Source organism: Drosophila gunungcola, chromosome 3R (assembly GCF_025200985.1).
Source record: "Drosophila gunungcola strain Sukarami chromosome 3R, Dgunungcola_SK_2, whole genome shotgun sequence".
In the NCBI taxonomy this organism is placed as follows: Eukaryota; Metazoa; Arthropoda; class Insecta; order Diptera; family Drosophilidae; genus Drosophila; species Drosophila gunungcola.
The window spans coordinates 27,704,388-27,723,951 of NC_069139.1; the positions used below are offsets into that span (position 1 = coordinate 27,704,388).

Genomic DNA, 19,564 nt, shown 5'->3' on the forward strand with positions numbered 1-19,564 from the left:
ACAGTGTTTCTTGGTTCTTATTACCTTTTAACAATTTATGTAGTTCGTGTAAGAAGTTTGGAAAATTGTAACACAACTTTTATTATTATTTATGGGTAAAATTACTTAATAATAAATAAAATAAAAAACTAATTGATAAACAAATACAAAATCTATAAAGCATCTTATAGAGTTAATTCCAAAGCCAAAGTTTGGCTTCCACACATAGAAGTGAACCCCTTCAAAATCTCTGATCAACTTCTTCGCCTGACTTACTATCAAGCAAAAGGACTCGTCCATCTATCCCTCGGCTTAATTCCAAACAAGTTGCAATCCAAACAGGGAGATTATTCAGTCTTCCCGTTCAAGGCTCTCCCGACATGAACTATATGAAGCGTGTTCATGTTTTTGGCTACTTTTCCTTAAGCTTTGGCTGCCTTTTTGTTTGCCTTATGTTTGGTGGCACCCCACATTTTTGAGTTGATTATTCTGTGAGCGCCCAGAAAGTTGTCGGTAAAGTTTTCCTCAACGGCAACAAAACAAGGCAAAAACGAAGGCCGGACCTTTAAGCCATGTGTGTAAGCCATATATTAATAACAAGTCTGTCCCAACAACGTCGACAAATACACAAAAGCACAGATGTGGCTCTTTTGGTTTCGCAAAGAAGGTATAATACAATATGAATACAATTTATTAAATTTTATGTTTTTATTTAACAATTCTCGTTCTTGTACATAGTTCTTGTTTGAATTTCTGTTTTTGCTGCTGCTTTTTGTTCAAGATAATTCAAATGTGAAGTGTAGCTAGATTTCCCTGGAGTTTCCATTACATTCCCATATTCTCTAGACCGCTCCCTTCTTACTAATAAGCTGCACATGCCACGCCCATGTCATGCCTTATTTAACCTGCATTGCCCAAATGCCTTTGGCACATGCCAAGTCTGGTTTGCATCTTGCCATCATCTGCTGCAATTTGCCCCAAAACGAGGGAGGTAAAAGCGAGGTAGGATGGTGCTGCTGTAACTGCCATCACATTTTGCATGCTTCGTTAAGCATTCTGTGCAATAAACAACAGCAGCATCAGCCAGAATTAGAGTATATTGAGAGACCTGGAAAGTATGGACCGAAAAAAAATTAGGTTACTTTAATTATAATTATTGTTTAAAAAATCTATTAAAACTTACTAGGATAAGGAAAATCCAATAATTTTTTTAATGTTTGGATTTCTTTATTAACTGGATTTTTAAGTGACTCACAAAAATATTTGCTTTCATGATGGTAATATATTCCAGAGTTCAAAATGTGGTGTGTGAGTGTACGCTGCTGATTTGTTTTTGGTGTTGTCGTCTATGAAAAGTTACGGGAATGTTGTATATACATTTTCGTATCGTAGACCGAGCAAGCTGAAATCTTGCCACTGAACTGACTGCCAGTCAGTCAGTCGCACAGTTATTCCGTCAGCCAAAGTATTTGGATATATGTGCATTGTACATATATATTCATCGCTTGATCTCTCGCCAGAGTGGTGGATTATTTTTCGCTAGCTCGCAAAATGAACATTTAATATCGAGACTGAAATTGATGATGCAGCCCGAATTGGATTTCGTTTTCTGAATTTCTATATCGCCTAGTTACTTCCGACGCAAACTGATGCGTGGAGATTGTGGAGAGCGTTTGGAGGTTCCAACACTAGTGGTTTATATATTGGATATGAAATAATTATATACCATTTTTATTATGCATACTTTTGTATTTTCTTTCAAAATATAAAACGTAAATCTAACAATAAAAGACTAAAGACTTTCTTTGATATTTTAAAATATTTTTCCTATAGATAGATTCCTATGGAAAATGGAAAAAAGGCACAACAAAATAAAATAATTTAAAGTTTTGGTTTTCTATAGTTTAAAACGACTTAACTTTTATCATTTATTTATCATTTTTTGTAGTAAAATATAATGTACATACCAAAATATAATAGCCAACAAATGGTTATTTAACAAATTAAAGTACAAAAATAGATAAGATATAGAATTTAAACACGTATATCAATATTTTTTGCCTCGACTGTCATGCCAATCACCATCCATTTGAGTGGCAGAGATTTCAAATTTTGCCTCACTCAGCCTAAACTGCACTTTCGAGCGAGACACAAAAGACAAAAGGCGGCCAAAAAAGCTGCGGCTGCACATTTTTTATTTGTTCATTAGCCCCGTGAATATTTGAATACCAATTTAAACCATGAACATAAGTAAATGTAACTATGAGTTAAACGAAAACTCCAACTTATGTACTGTTGCTGTTTATATTTTTCAGGCTCCATCATGTTCCATGTGCGGCGCCGACCAGCGGACTCACAGCCCCGGAGACGAAAGAAAAAACCTCTGGGGGCCGCCAATGGGGCCAACCATATATCCGGCGACCGTGAGGGTCCCGTCCTGGTGGAAGTGACGCACAGTGGCGATGGTGGTCGGCGCATCAAGTTGGGCAGCGATCCCGTGGAGGTGGGATCGGCGAATACCAATTGCCTGCAGTTGTTCGGACCCTCGATCCAGCCGAGGCATTGCCTCATTTCGCTGCTGGAGGGCGTTTGTACGGTAACCCCTCTGCACACCGATGCCCTGACCTTTGTCAACGGCCACCACATCAGTCAGCCGACCATTCTGCATGTAAGTTGAAAAGTTGCGACAAAATGCACAAAGCACCGATACAATCATTTCATTTCATATTGAGACTAAAGATAACTAAATTAGTGAACTTGTCACTTAATTGTGTTTTTTTTTTGTTCTGACGGTGGATGGATTCAATCCAATATTTGACAAGAATGAATAATTTTAAACCTTTTGATTTCAAATTTATTGGCTTATACACTTATTTAACCATTTCCAATTTTAATATTGAATAAATGCTGTATTTAATTTCTTTATGCTTCTTATCTATAGCGGCTTAATGAAATCGTCTTCCAGTAAAGTTTGAAACGTTTTTCTAAAATGGTTATCTATATCTCGAGTTACATTTTTATTAGCAAAAGCTTGGTTTTCATCATTTTAAGTTTGGATTACAAGATGATATTTTTGTCTTTAAGAAAATTTAATTAAAAATATTAATTTGAATGTAATGGAATCTATGTGTATGAAAATAATTTTTTGTTGGTACAGACGTTATATAATTTAATCATTTTTTTATTATGTTTTTGTTTTATCATCAGATTATATCAGACTCCTCCCCATTATATATATTGTTGTTGGTGTGACTTTTTATCCAAGTCTTCCATTAACTAATTGCGAATAATTCTGTCTAATTAGTTGCATTTTCGTGCTCGTCAGTACCCGAGGCGTACGCTTAATTTGACGGCAGCAGGCAATGTTGCGAAGCAACGTTTTACCATTAACCTTGACCCGGTTGAAGTTTAAAGGGTTTTAAAAGCTGCCAAATTCCATTCCGCTGTTACTTGTCCTTTTCCATTCATTTGTAAGATTTTCGTGACACTGTCTGAGAAGGTCCAAGCCAATAATCTTCTTGGCTTATAGAGACAACTTTCGAAGATAAATGAGTGTTGGATTTGACCCACACTTTAAAGCTAAGTACTTTAAAGCTATTATACAATTATTTTAAAATAAAAATTAATAATAAAGTTTTACTTAAAATTTGTATATGTAAAAATTGAATGGAAATATCTTAAAAACCCATAAGTGTGTTGCAAAAAATCGAGATCTACGATGCAATTTTTTTTTATTAAGACATCAAAGGTCGTTCAAGTACGAATTTATGGTGTGATTGAATGAATCTTGAATATTCATCATTTAAGGATAAAAATTTTAGAGATATTAAATGCTATGTTATTATATAAATTTTAAGGATTGGCTTGTTAAAAAAAGTTTATTAAAAAGCACGCCAAGTCTTTATATTTTGAGTTTTTTAATGAATTTCAATGAATTAAAAAGCATACGTCGTCGAACTCAAGCCGCATTGAGTTTAAATTTTCAATTCCCATTCATTTGCACTTCAAGTTCATTATCAGCTTTGAGTTTGAGTTGGAAAGGTAATAAAAACACCGATACCAATGTGCCAGGGTGTATACATCCCACAAGCTTTGATTTATCTTTTGTTTTGACAACTTTTCAACACAGAACGGAAACACAAACAAAGTACGACAGCGACAACTACAACAACTGGAAAAATGAATCAAATTGGCTTTCGGCGTTCTCACGCATTAGCGGAAAAGTCAGAGGGAACGCCATGAAAAAAAGGAAATTTGTCAGCTTGTATTCTATGCCTTTTTCTCTGTTGTTTTTGACTTTCCGCTTGATAAATTTAAAACCAAATAAAAAGAGAAAAGTTTTGATTTTCCCGTATCTCCTGTATAATACTGAAGCACAGATAAGCTCCCAACTCGACAATAACCTCAAACTGTCTTTGGGGAATTTCCCTGGGAAAAAGAATACTTATATTTTTATCTTTTTTTCGAAATTTAACAAGAGCAATTTAGAATCTTATATCTTCAGTCATTGGCTTTGTAAGCTCCCCTTTATTATTGCACGAAAATAATGTTTTTTTTTGAAATGGCAGATTGGGGTTGGCTGCGGTTCGATGAACCTGAACAAAAAGTAATGCAAATCGAATGCTTTTCTGGGTTGTGTATGCTAAAGATTTGTTCACCAAGCTAATCAGCATTAGAGGGCAACACAAACAAACGCAAAAATAGATAACCAGAAAAAAGCAACAAAATTAACAAAAAAACTCGATTTGAATCTCCCCCCAGAGAGGGGCGTCTCTGTTTGCTAGTTCTGATTTCAAAACGCCCCGAAAATTGTTCAACCGCTGACTCAGTGGCCCAGAATCTGTCAGTTAGTGTGCTTCACTCTTTCTCGCGGTGTACAATTTAAAAAAAAATAGCCACACTTAATTGCATTTATTAAATCACTTACATGGTTTGTAACACATTAACCCTCGTCACATCGGATGCAAATATAATTAATTCATATGTGTTTCGTAATTGCCATCCACAGAACGGTTCTGTTGTTATGTTTGGACGCGTGGCCTCGTACCGTTTTCCTCGATTCTCCCACGGATGGGCGCTATAATCTGGCCCTGTCGCAATCCCAACTGGACTCAGCATGCCTCTACGAAAGGTGAGTAAGCGCCAGAAATTTAATACGTCCAGATTTCAGTGAAATTATTTGTGCTACGCTAGCGCTTTATCTGCCAAATGCTTTGTTAGCGATTGTTATGTGATTGTTTTAATTTTTTGCTTTCTTTAATTAAATCCGTTTTGAGTTTGATATGTCATAGTAATAAAATTGATTGGAATGCTACGATTTTGGTTCACACAGCGTACTAGGAAAAATAGATTATTTCCCATTTTCGCATTTTAAATCTTGCATTTAAAGTCGCAAGTTGCTACATATTAAGCTGCATAACTATAAAGTTAATTTTCTGAGAAATGCAGCAAACAGAAATTTTCCCCCATTTCCAGTTCAGAATGGCCAACCCCACTTAAGGCCAGACTCACGTATTCTCTTTATGAATAGCCAGGTGTAAATTTAAAACCATTTAATTCACTTTAGGGCAGACATTTAAAAATGTTTGAAATTAATTCAAAGGTGTTTCTTTTTGTATGCCTCGCGTTTATTCATATTTATGTATTTTTTGTTTTATTTACACGCCTTATTGTGCTGTTCGTTTATGTTTCGTTACGTGTTGTTTGTTTTTATTGTTTGTGTAAAACATTAATCTCATGCACTCACCAAACCGAAAAAATTACCCAACAAATATGCAAAACAATTTGCACAAACCCACACACTCACCTGAACACCACCATCCGTCGACACAACAATGCAAATACCACACGTACAATGGCAGCCGCTCTCCCACATCCCCGGGATCATGGAACGATGAGGATGGAGCCCTGAGTTCGGTGGGTATTTGATTAAAACGCTTTCCTATTATTTTCTCTACCATTTTTCAAAATGTTTTAATCGTTTCGTAGACCCACAAAAGCGACTACGACCACCACCAGCAGTCGAATCAATCCAGTGCATATCACAATAATAATAATAACTCCAGTGATCATCCAATGAGCAGCACGCTGAGGGACGTGGTGGATAGTAAGGGTGGGCAGGACCAAGTGGTCAACTCGGGCAACTACGATGGTCTAAAGTTTGGAGGGTAACCTGGAGAACGAGACCAAGTCAATTTCGAGCATGAAATCAGGTGGTTCCAACAGCCAAGATCGGTAAGATTCAATTTCGATCCATCTGCATTCCTTAAAATAAACATTCTATCTTCGAAATATACAGGAAAGCCAACACAAGCTCCATACACATAACCATTGAGCAATCAAAATATGCATAATTGTATACATTCACTGTCTGATTAACTTTTAATTTTGTTCAATATTTTGTGTGCGCTTTAGACTTGTGCAAATTTATACTTTACTCTTTGCAACGTCTGCTTTTATATTCTTAATTTGATTTGTTTTTCTGTTGTATCGTGTTGTACTAATCAAATAACCCTCTTTGATACGTAGGTCACCCAAAATGGCCGGCTCTGGTCTTTTGGCCGGAGGTGGCAGTGGTTCCGGCGATGCCCAGGGACAGGAACCCATTCTGCCGGCTGTCCTAGAGTTCCCAGAAACGCATCAGGAACTTTTTCTGCGTCACATTATCAGTGAGCTGGATGTGAACGTTCCGCACTTTAAGCTGGCACCCGTCTACTCACTTTATCTGTGTGCCAGGTTTGTAATTTTCTATGGAATATAAGTGGGGGCATGATGAAAAGCTGTGATTGCGCTTGTTTGGCTTTAATTGTTGTTTGAATGTTTCACCGTGTATACTCAATAAGAAAACGTAAACTTGTTAAGCTTTTAAACAAGAATTTACAAGTTAATTAAAAACTAAAATTACATATTCAAATAAGATAATTAGATTTAATTGAGCCTTATAATATTTTTCACCCTCAACCAGAATTACCTTATTGCCATCAAAGCAGTTAGGTAAAACAAGATAGTCAATTTAAACGAAATTCGACGTAATCCGTTTATAAATCCATTAAGTGTGATTTAATTAATAGATAAATTATTTGGTGATTGTATACATCGTCAATTGAGAGTTGATTGACTCTCTCGATCTATCTTCATCTACTAATGAAGGGATAGATGGGTTTAAGGCCCTTACTTTACTTTCGACCCTCAAAGCAATCTGTCCGTCAATAAATCCATTTATATTTCAATTCCAAATCAGAACTTCATTAGGCAAGAGCCCAGGGACACGGACAAATTACAGACGGACGGAGACCGACCAGCTGAAGCCAAATGACAAATGTCCAGACATAGAGTGGATCATGTTCTAGAGGGCAGTAGTAATTTCACATCCTCATACTTCTCGCACCAGTATCATCAATTCATTATCAATTATGATGATTTATCTTGGCTGCTGACCCAATTTGTGAGCTATTAATATTAATGTGTTCTGACAGCGGGAAATGGGGAAAAAGGGAAGTGGCCAGGCAGAAGCAGCAGGAGCGGGCAACGGCAACGGAAACACACACCAGCCATTTGGGGAAAAGGAACTTTGACATTTGACGGGCGTGAAAATCAATAGATACGAGTGGGGTCACATGGCTCTTTAATGCAGGCGAATTAAACTAGAATTAATTCCTCCACAGATATCGAGCCTCCACACACTATCGCCCAGAGCTGCAGCCCACGGAGCGGGCCCACAAGCTTACCATGTTCCTGCACCACGTGGCCAATTTGGTCTACAGCGTGGTCCAAGAGCAGTACACGGATCCCCGAATCCTGGCCTTTTGGATGGCCAACAGCTCCGAGTTCCTGCACTTCCTCAAATCGGATCGCCACATCAGCGCCTTCAGCGTTCAGGCCCAAGAGGTTTTGGCCGAGGCCGTGCAGACGGCGTTCCGCAACCTGGTCAACTGCTTCCGACTAGAACTGTCGCAAACCCTCAACCAGTTTCTCTCCGAGAACATTGACCACGACTCCGCGGCGGGTCTCGTGCTGACAGTCCTGGGATCGGCGATGGCTCTCCTCCGACGCTGTCGCGTAAATGCAGCCCTAACTATCCAGTTGTTCTCGCAGCTGTTTCACTACATCAATGTCATATGTTTCAATACGGTGAGCGGCCTTCAAAAGGCCAGTACTATTTCTCTCAGTGGTGCTAACTTGATAACTACAAAGAACTTTAACTACCTTATTGCAAATATTAATGTTTTCTGTATACAATCGGAAATTTATTTATTTTAACGTTTTTTAAATAGGAAAATAAATTTAAAACCAATTAAGAACCCAAAATTCAATGTTATTAAAGGGAGTTAGCACCACTGTTTCCCATCTCTCCTCCAAATACACTAATTTCGTTGTTTCCCTTTTACCAGATTGTGGCCAACTCTCACATGTGCACAGCTGATTGGGGCAAGGTGATGACGGAGCGACTGCAGTTGCTAGAGCTGTGGGCCGAACGCCAAGGACTGGAGCTGGCGGCCGACTGCCACCTGGCCAAGATCAATCAGTGCGCGCAGTTCTTGCAGGCGCCCAAATCCTCCGTCGAGGAAATCCAACAGCTGGCCTGCTCCTGCTTCCGATTGAACTCCTTGCAGATGGCTGCGTTGCTGCAGCAGGAGAAGCTGCCCCGCAACCTGGTGGACACGGCCATTAGGATGGCTGAATCCGTGGCCGACGAGCTGACCCGGGCCGATGGACGCGAGGTTCGTTTGGAAGAGTCGCCCGAGCTGCACTTGGCGCTATTGCTCCCCGACGACGGATTCAGCTGCGATGTGGTGCGCGGCATCCCCACCGGCCTCGTCGACTTCCTCAATCCCCTCCAGCAGCAGGGCATGTGTCGACTGGCGGCCCAGCCCACCTCGATTGGCCTTTGGACGGTCTATATGCATCAGTTCAATGTAAGTCTGAGTCCCACAGCGCCCATTTGGTGTCCGAGGGTGTTTGTTACTGATCAACCCAATTCATTTGCAGGCCCGCAGCTCCAGTGCCATGTCGAACAAGCTGCCCCAACCGGAGTTACAGCTGATCAAGCTGCACAAGAACAGCAACGGCATGGGCCTTTCCATCGTGGCAGCCAAGGGAGCCGGTCAGGAGAAACTGGGCATCTACATCAAGAGTGTGGTCCCCGGCGGAGCGGCAGACGCGGACGGACGCCTGCAAGCTGGCGATCAGCTGCTGCGCGTGGACGGCCAGAGCCTGATTGGCATCACCCAGGAGAGGTAGGAATATTGATTGAATTTATCTAAGGGCCAGCGTTTCAAATTCGAGTCTCTTGCCCTAGGGCTGCGGACTACCTTGTGCGGACGGGCCCAGTGGTCAGTTTGGAGGTGGCCAAGCAAGGAGCCATCTACCACGGGCTGGCGACGCTGCTGCAGCAGCCCAGCCCGGTCATCCAGCGTGGTGAGTAGCTCCCAACGGAGTTCACTATACATATCACATACATATCAATACAAAACACACAAATTAGAGCGACTCCAGGTGCTGGGTAGGACGCTAAGAACACTCAACTCACTCAAACATCCAAGATACTCACCCACTACTCTACTCTTCCGTACTCACGTTGTGTAAGCTAACCAAGTAACAAAGTAACCAACCCATCCCCCATGCTGCTCCACTCGCTGCAATCGCTCCAATCGCTAGAAGCTTCCCCCAGCAATTTTCTGCAGCATCTGAGTCCTGGCCAGCAGCGTCGTCACTCCTCGTTCCAACAGCAGGCTCGTTACTACAGCAACTCGATTTCGGACGACAGTCTCAACAGGAGTCGTCGTGAATCCTTTGCCTGCATGCGGGCTGCCTCGCCGCCCGTGAGGCGTTTAAGTGCGTCATGTCTGCAGGAGGAACTGTGTGCCCTGGGCCATCAGCTGCACATCGATCCGAGGTACAGGGACACCAGGCCCATTGCCCGATCTGCCAGCAGTTTGTACCTAGGGAACGACCAGGCGGGCTACTATCACCCACCGCCGATGGCCCCCTCTGTCACACACTTCAGTCCTATGAGACCGCTGAGGAGAACTCCGCCGCCTTCCATCTACATCGAGGAGTACCAGGATGAGCCGGCCAAGGACTCGCAGGAATCGTTTGGCAACTTTGCAGCCTACAGTGACGCCCATCAGCCGCTGAATGAAGAGGGTATTGCTTCGATGGCTCACTCAGACGAGATTCCTTTTATAGACGACGAAGAGGAGGAGCGGCAGCAGCAACAACGACCCTGCATGTCCACCGCCAGCTGCTCCTCGACTGTGAAAAGAAATCCTGCGGCGGGATACCGAAAAACAGTCAGTTTTGATCTGGAGCAAACCGAAGAAGCCGAGCCAGGGGCCACGGGAATCGACAGGAAATACCACACCCACGATGCCATCAGTCACTTTGCAGCCAGTGCCTCCTCCACGGAGTCCCTGATGGCCGAGCAATCCGAGCGGATTCCTCTGATACAGAAGATACGCAGGGAGTTGAATAGCAAAAGGGCAACGAATTGCTCCGCGGACGGTTTTAGTTCCGGCGGTTCCGGGTCCAACAGCCAGCGCTCCTCCAGCGAATCCATCGAGCGCATGCCGCTGCTCCGGCAGAACCAGTCGACCTGCCAGCGGCAACTCAACACCCAGCGCTCGCACAAAAGGTCAGGAGTCGCTACTGCGTCTGCCCCAATTGTCAGCATCCAAGTTCCTAGTGTGTGTGAAATCGAAAGTTCCTCCACCCGTTCTCCTACTGTAAATACAAGCAATCGATATTGTGCCAGCACCACCTCAAAAAACAAACTCATTCCCAGCACCACTATGCAAGCAAACAGCCGCAGGGCCACTAGCCAGGTGAACCTCAGTCCCCGCTTTTTGTTGCCCCTGGGCCAGGGCAAGGTTCGTGAGATGGCAGACTACTTCAATGCCAACAAGAACTTCCCGCCCAGCATCAACAAGTCGCGATCCACGTCGTCCCTGAACGATCCTGGCAGCAAGCCATGTGCCAAACTTTCGCAGGCGGAGCAGGGCCACATCCTCAAGCAGCTGAAGGAGTGGAGTATGTACGGCAGTGCGGGCAAGGATTACGATGCAGCGGAAAGGTCCGGCGACAAGGTCAGCTGCGACTGCCCCTGCTGCGGTCATTGTCGCGGCAAGACTACTCCAGGGCAAGAGCAACACCAGGGGAAACAGCAGCAACCCCAGGTAGTTGCCACCTTCAAGTGCTACGACAGCTGCCAGGACGATGAGGCGGAAGGAGAGACCAAACAGGCGCCGGAATTGTCCCGATATGCCAACTGCCGCCGGAGTGTCATGTGCAGCAATCGCCAGGCTCACAGTGTGCGGCAACTGAAGCGGAATAAACAGCAGAAGCATGTGCAACCCAAGGCTAAGTCAAGCTCACATCCTCGCCATCATCATCATCATCGTCATCGCCACTGTCACAAACAGCCACGCCCTCGGGCGCCTGCTTCACCACCCTCCACGGCCAAATTGCTGCTGTCCCTGGCCAGTAGTAGCAGCATAAGCATCACTAAGGGCAACACCAAGAGCAACGGCAGCAGCACCAGCCGAAGCAGCAGCAGCAATATGCGGAACTCAAAGAGCTGTCCAAATTGCGGAGATGCCACTGATGATTGCTACTCCTGCAGCTGCAGTGAAGTCGAGTCCTGTTCCTCGGCTGGCGAATCCTCCTCCAGCTGTTGTGCTGCTCATTGCGATGTGCTCGAAATTCGTGGCCAATCCACTGGGGGTGATAATAACGACGATGATGCTGCTGCAAATGCTGTCTGCGGCGGGGGGCACTGTGTCAAAATGCCATTGCCCAGCTCAACGAGAACAACATCAACAGCAGTAGCAGTGTGTACGACACACAGATGACAACCCAACCCAGCCGCACCGAGGTTCATGTTGTTCTGTTCCCCTCGTTGTTATACTTATTAGCCTTTGGTTTTGCTCTCTATTGCAAATAGATTTGTCTGGCTTGTTCGTTTAGATTATTTGTTGAACTGTATGAATATCTTATTTATGTTGTTTGTTTTTTTAGCTGATTAAGTTACTTCAAACAACAATCTTATTCAATTTTTTTATTTGTCCCTTTTCTCTTCCTTTTGGTTGTATGGAACTATACAGTTCAAATCCTAACTTTAGCTTATCATAAAGAGAGGATAATTTCGAGCTATATTGCTTGAATTTATTGTACAAGTTGATTTCCCTTTTTAGTGTACGATTTTCAATTGGTTTAAATGATTATCCCAATGAAAATCAAAACCTTGTAATTGAATTTCCAACACATTTTTTTAACTTTAACGGAATGTTGCACCGTCTTTGTGTTTATTTTTTGTATACCCTAGCAGAGGGTGTTATAATTTCAGTCAGAAGATTGCACAGGAATGAAGGAGACATTTTCGACCCTACAAAGTATATATATTGTTGATCAGCATCACTACGAGAGTAAATCTAGCCATGTCCGTCTGTCCGTCTGTTTCAACTAATTACTAATTTTAATTTTACTGCTATTTCTTTTTGTTTCTTCGAGATATAACAATAATAATGTTTAATATTTCAGAATTAGGGTTTACATTTAATTAAAATCGGCCAACTATATTTTATAGCTCCCATGGGAGAATAAGTGATAACAAATTTTTACTTTTCTGTTTCTTAATTTTTAGTCGGAAAACGATATCATATAGCTGCAATAGGAACGATCGAATAATTGAGTTGAAAATCATCATATCTTTAATGCTTTCCAACATATAAGCATATAATTCTAGATTTAAATGTTTAAAGAATGTTTAATTTTGGCAATAGCTGCAAGGGTATATAAAATGATGCTTGTGGAAGTAAGCTACCTTTCTTGGTTTTGTTGTTTTTATTTGCTGGTCTTTCTGCATCCACTTTTGTATGTGCTTCATATTTAATATGATATTTTGAAGCTGCGTTGCCATTTACAATTGTTGAACTTTACTTCGTTGCCTTTTGAATTAAATATTTACATGTTGACAAAAGGTTTTCATTTGCGCATTTTGTGATTATTTATGTATGTAAATGCAATTTCATAGTTAAAGGATTATTTCACAGCTTAATTCCACATTTTTCTCTGTTGTAGTTGTGTAATTAGATTTTGTATGCATTGATTAATAACAAACTAAACACATTGTGTCATTTCACACTGAAAGGAAAAATACTAAAATGTCAAACTGTCTATCCATCTATTTATCTCCCCCTCCATGCGCACCAATCAACCTTCTTTCCACCACCAACTCTAATCCCCAAAATATGCACTCGAATCGCTGACGTCCGTGATGATGATGATGATGTTGCTGCTAACCTGAAAACCACAGGTAATCGACGTATGTCCGAACGCGATCTGACGCGAATGGGCGGCGCCGAGTCGACCAAATCCCTGGGTCCACTGATAGCCAACAGTCATCCGAATCATAGCCTCAGTCTTAGCCAACATCTGAACAACAGCCACAACAACACCTTAGGCAATAGCAACAACAGTAGCATCATCAATCCCCTAGCTGCACACCTGCCCAACAGCAAATCGGTGCCAGCTCTGCATCACCACACGGGATCGGGTACCATATGTAAGTGAACTGCACACCCCATCCTTCCCTCCTGTCCCTGTAACCGGAGCACAGTCCAATCGACTTGTAAGCCAGAAGTCTAATTCATTTTTCTCTCCCTCGTTTGCATCTCGGTTCCGTATAGCCCTGGCCAATTCCAAGTCACGCAGCACGCACAGTTTGCATAACAATACATCAGGAATGGGGGGCATCGGCGGAGCAGGCGGAGTCCTGGGTCAGCCAAATGGCAGCCTCAACAATGCAAATGGAAATGGAAATGGCAACGAGCAGGGATTCTACCAGAATCTCAGTGTGTATCGGGCACAAAATCAAAGCCAACCGATTCTGAACGAGAGGTAATTTATTGATTGCATATACATACATATACGAGGGTCTCAGGAAGGACTTTTTCAATGACTTTTTGTTCTCAAAAACTACGTGACTGTATTGAAAATGTATAAAACAGAGTTCAACTTTTTTATTATTTTGAAATTTTAAATTTTAAAATGTTCTACATTTTTTTTAGTATACTTTTTGCTAATTTGTTGACCATCCAAAATTTTAATTTTGTCTGCTAGTTTTTTGACAGCTGCTGTTTGTTTATTTTGGAAACGCATATATATCCACTTAAAAATGTCATTTGAAATTCAGTTGTGTTTTGCTAACCACTAAAATCGTTCTCGGTGGAATTGTTTGGTTTGCTTCGGCTAGTGGTGTGTTTTTGATGGGTTTGCTTTGTACACTTTCAAACAGGAAATCATACCAGGTTAGTCAATGAACGCAGTACAAAGTAATTTAATTTACAAAGCTATGACATCCATAAGAAAAAATGAATTCGCTGATTCTGATAGTTAATACTTTTTTTTTTTATTCAAGTTGATTTTAACTTTAAAATATTTATTCCTAAATCGGAAATTTAAGAGGATTTAAGGTTAATACTGCAATAAAATATTTCCCATTTACTATTTTAATGAGTAGTTTCTCAAACCTTTGTTTTTTGAACGTCTTTGTTTTGAAATTTTAAATTTAATTATAAGATTGGTTTCGTATTTACCTTAATGTATGTATAATAAAATTTGTACAGCGTGACGTATCGAAAATATTTAATGTTTTAGGAAAACTTTTTACTTTTTAACTTCTAGCGGTCCAAGTTATTTTTTTTTCAAACTGAAATTTAACACAATGTAGTCACTCAATCCTGTAATGTATGTATAATCCGATGTATTTATCATAATCCCGTCACAAGGCTGCTTCAACAAAACAAACACAATAAGACATCAATTTCTTTCTATGAAAAAATTTTTTATTTATTTTATTTCTATATGTTTATATACTATGGATGGCAAAAATAAAACTTGGTGATCATTATTTAGGATAACTAGTAATGCAAGTTACAATTAACTAACCGAATTAATGTTTAAAGTTTGTGGCCAACAAAAACTCACACTTCACAAAGAAAGCCAAACAAGCGAACCCAATTAATTATTTAAAACGATTTCAAGTGTGTTTTTGGGGGTGTTGTTGAATCCAGGTGAAGCGTTTGGGAGTGGCCACAGAAATGTGGGTAGTTAGCTTACATTTTTTCTAACTCTCCTGTGTGTAATTCTAGGGTCACATTGCGTTTAAAGAAATTACTTTATGGCTTTATACCCATTAAGAAAGAATATGAACTTGTAGAAATGTTCCAAGTACGTGAGTTATTAGCTGCTGTCGTTCATTTTTTAATGTTGCTGCTGTACAGAGGCACGCACCTTTGCAATAAACGCACAAGTCACTTGTTCATGAAGGGAGAGTAAAAAAATGTTTTTGCAGCACTCGACACGTTTTAGTTAATTAGTGTAAGCGACGAAGCAACTTTGCACCCCTGAACTTATTGCTCTTATTAATATTAATTGCTTTGGTTTTAGACCGCCAATTGCCGCACATGCCGCCATGAACGCCTACAATGGCAATTCCCCGCTTGCGCCGCAGCAACAACCACAGCAGCAACAGCAACAGCAACTGCCGTCGCCCTACCAGCAGCAGCAACATCTGCAGGCCAATGCTAATCTGCCTCCTACTCGACCCGTCTCTGCCTATTACCACAGCCAGCAGTCCGCGCAGCAGCAACTCCAGCAGCAGCAACAGCAGCAGCAGCAACAGCAGCAACAGTTCGCACTCAGCAGCAGCAATCTCAATGGTCAGCAGCCCCAGCACCAGCACCAGCTCACCTTGAACAATCGCGCCAAGAGCCAGCAGAACTTCCAGCACACGCTGCGCATGCAACAGATGATGGCTCCATCGATGCCCAATATCAGCAACATGTACCACCACCAGCAGCAACAACAGCAACAGCTGCCCCTCCAGCAGCAGCAGCAACAGCAGCAGCCAGTGATGAGCAGCAGCCAGAGCATGCAGAATGTCAACGATTTCACAGGTGGCTATCAGAACGGCAGCCTGGAGTACAGACGCAGTCAGCTCCATGACCCAGCCACTCTGTACGAGCTCCAGCAGCAACAGTTGCACCAGCAACAGCAACAACCGTCGCCCAACTTTATAGCCCTGCCCCCGAAACCACTGGGCAGCCTGCAGTCTCCCAATAAACCAAACGCTCCACCAAGCACAGCACCCAAGCCGCAACAGCAACAGCAGCGATATCTGGGCCAACCAGTTCTGGCCGAAGACAAACCGCCACTACCGCCCACCGCCACCCACCCCCTGTTCAAGGCCACGCAGCAGATTGCTCCGGGCATGAATTATGTAGCCAGCACCTTGGACCCCCCAAAGGGCAGCTATGTGCCCGCAAACCAAGCAAACAGCCGTCCTCTTCACAGCGGGACCAATCCCTGGGAAAGGGAGGAGCGCGAGAAGGATCTGGAGATGCGACGTGAACACATTCGTCAGTGGCGCGAGCAGCAGATCTCAGAGCTCTCCCAGATCATCTCCCGTTCGGCCATGCAAGAGGAGCAGCTGAAAACACTGATCCTAGAGCGTGATTTCGAGCGAAGAGCACAGGAGTTGCAGGAACAGGAGGAGCAGGATCAGGAGCAGCAGTATGACAAGGAGAACGTGCAGGAGCTGTTCCGACTGGCTGGCAGCGGTCAGGTCAGTGCCATACAAACCCCAATCACCAGCTACCGCCAGACGGAGATCAAGATGGCGGAGATTACGGACGGTAGCAGTCCAGTGGAGTCGGTGCCAGCCCCACAGCCCCCAGCGCCGGCTGCCCAGCCGATGAGCAGCAACACTCAACAGCCGAAGAGCATACTGAAGCATAATCGGTACTCTGAGGGAGGAGTGGGTCCCAGTGGAGCACCCTCGTCGCCATCGAAGTCACAGAAGTCCGCCAGTTTTGCGGATGAGCGGCATCTGCACACGGAACATCCCATATCGAATTTGGCCAAGGAGCTCAACCAGCTAACGATGCTCGACAAGGATAATAACAACGAGTCCTTGGATGCCGTAGTTCCTCCACCGCCGCCACCAGAGAGGAACAGTTCGTACTTGATAATGTCGCAACAAAAACTGCGGGGAAGCACTGGAAACGCGACCACGTCGATGGGTCTGCTCAAAACTGCGACCAGCAATCAGGCGGCGGCTGCCGTGGAGATTAAAAAGGCTTCGCTGCTGAACACTCAAACGAATAATAACAACAACTTGAGTGGCAGCTTGAACAACAACACCATGCAGGGATCTCCGCTCAGCGCCATGGAACTAAATGCCGCCTATGTTTCGGCTACGGGAACAGGAATGGTTGGAGGACTTGGAGGACTGGGCACACCACCTCCGCCGCCGCCTTTGACGCAGAGGGACAACAAGCGGGTGAGCTTCCACGATGAAGAAAACAACTTTGTCAGCGGAAACAGCCAGCTGCAGCAGCAGTACATCATGGACAACTATGGTATGGAGCATCAGGATTTGGACACTATCAGAGAAGATACCAGTGTAAGTGGAAATTGTTTTCTTTACACATATTACAAACAATATTTTTTGTATTAACAACTTTAGCCCGAATCTTAACTTTTGTTCTGCTCGCCTCAGGATAGCAAAAAATAAGATTACCCTTTTGCTCTTAATTAAATTATAAAAATTAATAATATTTATTGAACAGTATCTGCAGCACAATCTGGATGCTTCCATGCTGCCATCGATGCCAGCCACTCCCGATGCAGCCCTCTGGAACACCTCAGTGCAATCCACTCCCGGAGTCATTGGAGCGCAGGAGGTTTACAGGTATGAAAACCTTCAATTGCGCCTTAATCGATTCTAACTGATTGATGTTATCCCCCCACACAGAGATCCTCGCACGCGACGTCTGGCGGAGAAACAGCAGCAACAACAGCAACAACGCGCTGGAGATGCGGTGCCCGAAAAGCTCTCGTTTAAGGAGAAGATGAAGATGTTTGCCCTGGAGTCGGGGGAGGATAACACGCCCAAGGACAAACTAAAGATATCGCGCGCCCAGCGGGATATAGATGCGGTGCACTAAGAAGGAGGAGAGATCGTTGCTAAACGCTATGTACATACAGATCCGAACCCACAAAGCTTACACTTCAATATATTGGGGCCAAGTTGTTACGTTAGCTCTACAAAATACACACATAGGAATATAGATCAAGTTATAAATACCAGATAACTATAGAAACAAACGAACCTAACGAATTTGCTAAGCAAGGCAATAACAATCCATAGTTATCGCGTTTCCGAGTTAATTACCACACACACACAATGTTAACTGAATTCAATTAGCGAGAATTGTCAGTGTATATCATTATAGTCTATATATACCCATGTTTATATATACAAAACTATAAAGAGCCTAGACAGGGCAACGAAAGCGAGGCGAGCCACATTTGTAAAGCGTTTTAAACATTTAACATTAAACCCTATGATTAACAATTAGTTACATCAGATTACAGCATACAATTTATGGTTAGAAAACAGTGTAAATGAGCAAAGTTAGTTTAGATATACATATATTTACCTGGGAATCGTGCGGAACAAAAAACGTTTATACATATGTACTGTATTCTTTAGAGAACTCTAAGCCACAACAACGTTAAACAAATGGTCCAATTATTCAATTATTAAAACTATATTTACAAACCTCGAACGAAAGAGTAATAAAATATTTAAAAATTCACATATATATTTTTAATTATTGCAACCTTTTTAAAAACATTTTGAATGCAACAAAGGCATATACAAAAGCAAATAAGAGTTGTTATTTAAATATGCATAGAGAAAGTACCAATTTAAATAAAATAGGATTTCACTAAACGAGAATCTAATGGCTTTAAAATTTAACAAAACAAGCACATCTATTTGCAAGATGTCATTTGTATGAACTCTTTGTTATAGCATACAAATTATTCGAAAAACCCAACACACAGGTGACAAATTATTTTTGTGCATTCCAAGTATTTCAAATCGACACTAAATTCTAATTTGTAAGACGCGGTTTATTTTTAGTAAGCGAAACTATTTTTTTAAATAAATATTGAAAAATACCGAAACAAAAATATGCAATTGCTGTACGAATAACTTCTGTAAAAAGAGATGCAACATTTTCGTTTAGTTTCACTTTAAGCGCGATTAGGTTTAATTATTACAATTATATATTATCAAAATGCAAACAAATTCAGCAACACAATTGTGCATATTTATGAAAAATAAAAAGTTAATTATATGAAAAACAAAAAATAATCGTTATCTTAACTAATTAAAGGGCACTTACACTTCTCTGATTTACCTTAAAACTTAGATTTACAATTTTGGATAATAATAATTTTTTACAACTTGTACATAGTACTTATATTGACCCTAATCAGCACGGGTTCATGCCTGGTCGTTCTACTACCTCGAATTTAGCTATTTTCGCTAAACATTGCTACAAGCCTTTGAGTTACATTCCCAAGTGGACACAGTTTTTACTGATTTCGCCAAGGCTTTTGATAAGGTTTCTCACTCTGCCTTGCAAGCAAAACTTTTTAAGCTTGGTATTCACGGCTCTTTTCTAAATTGGATCTCTTCTTATTTGGCAAACCGATCCTATCATGTTGAAGT

General features: G+C 42.0%; 1 protein-coding gene and 1 long non-coding RNA gene across 2 annotated transcripts in view; one reads left to right on the plus strand and one right to left on the minus strand.

Moving 5' to 3' along the window:
* Window positions 1-19,204, plus strand: part of LOC128252712 (afadin) — a 52,846-nt gene extending 33,642 nt beyond the window's left edge. Inside the window, 16 exon segments of the mRNA XM_052980659.1 lie at window positions 2,295-2,647; window positions 4,988-5,029; window positions 5,031-5,110; window positions 5,841-5,895; window positions 5,968-6,135; window positions 6,137-6,213; window positions 6,508-6,714; window positions 7,644-8,109; window positions 8,370-8,894; window positions 8,968-9,215; window positions 9,278-9,396; window positions 13,292-13,540; window positions 13,665-13,875; window positions 15,427-17,443; window positions 17,610-17,731; window positions 17,795-19,204. Of these exon segments, the coding sequence (XP_052836619.1) occupies window positions 2,295-2,647; window positions 4,988-5,029; window positions 5,031-5,110; window positions 5,841-5,895; window positions 5,968-6,135; window positions 6,137-6,213; window positions 6,508-6,714; window positions 7,644-8,109; window positions 8,370-8,894; window positions 8,968-9,215; window positions 9,278-9,396; window positions 13,292-13,540; window positions 13,665-13,875; window positions 15,427-17,443; window positions 17,610-17,731; window positions 17,795-17,987 (5,132 nt within the window). The 3' untranslated portion in view covers window positions 17,988-19,204.
* LOC128252713 (uncharacterized) lies at window positions 756-5,030 on the minus strand. The gene is made up of 3 exons (XR_008267332.1): window positions 4,907-5,030; window positions 1,163-1,667; window positions 756-1,087 (listed from the first exon to the last, which is right to left on the minus strand). It is a non-coding gene; the product is annotated as an uncharacterized LOC128252713 (long non-coding RNA).
* Window positions 19,205-19,564: the final 360 nt, after the last annotated feature.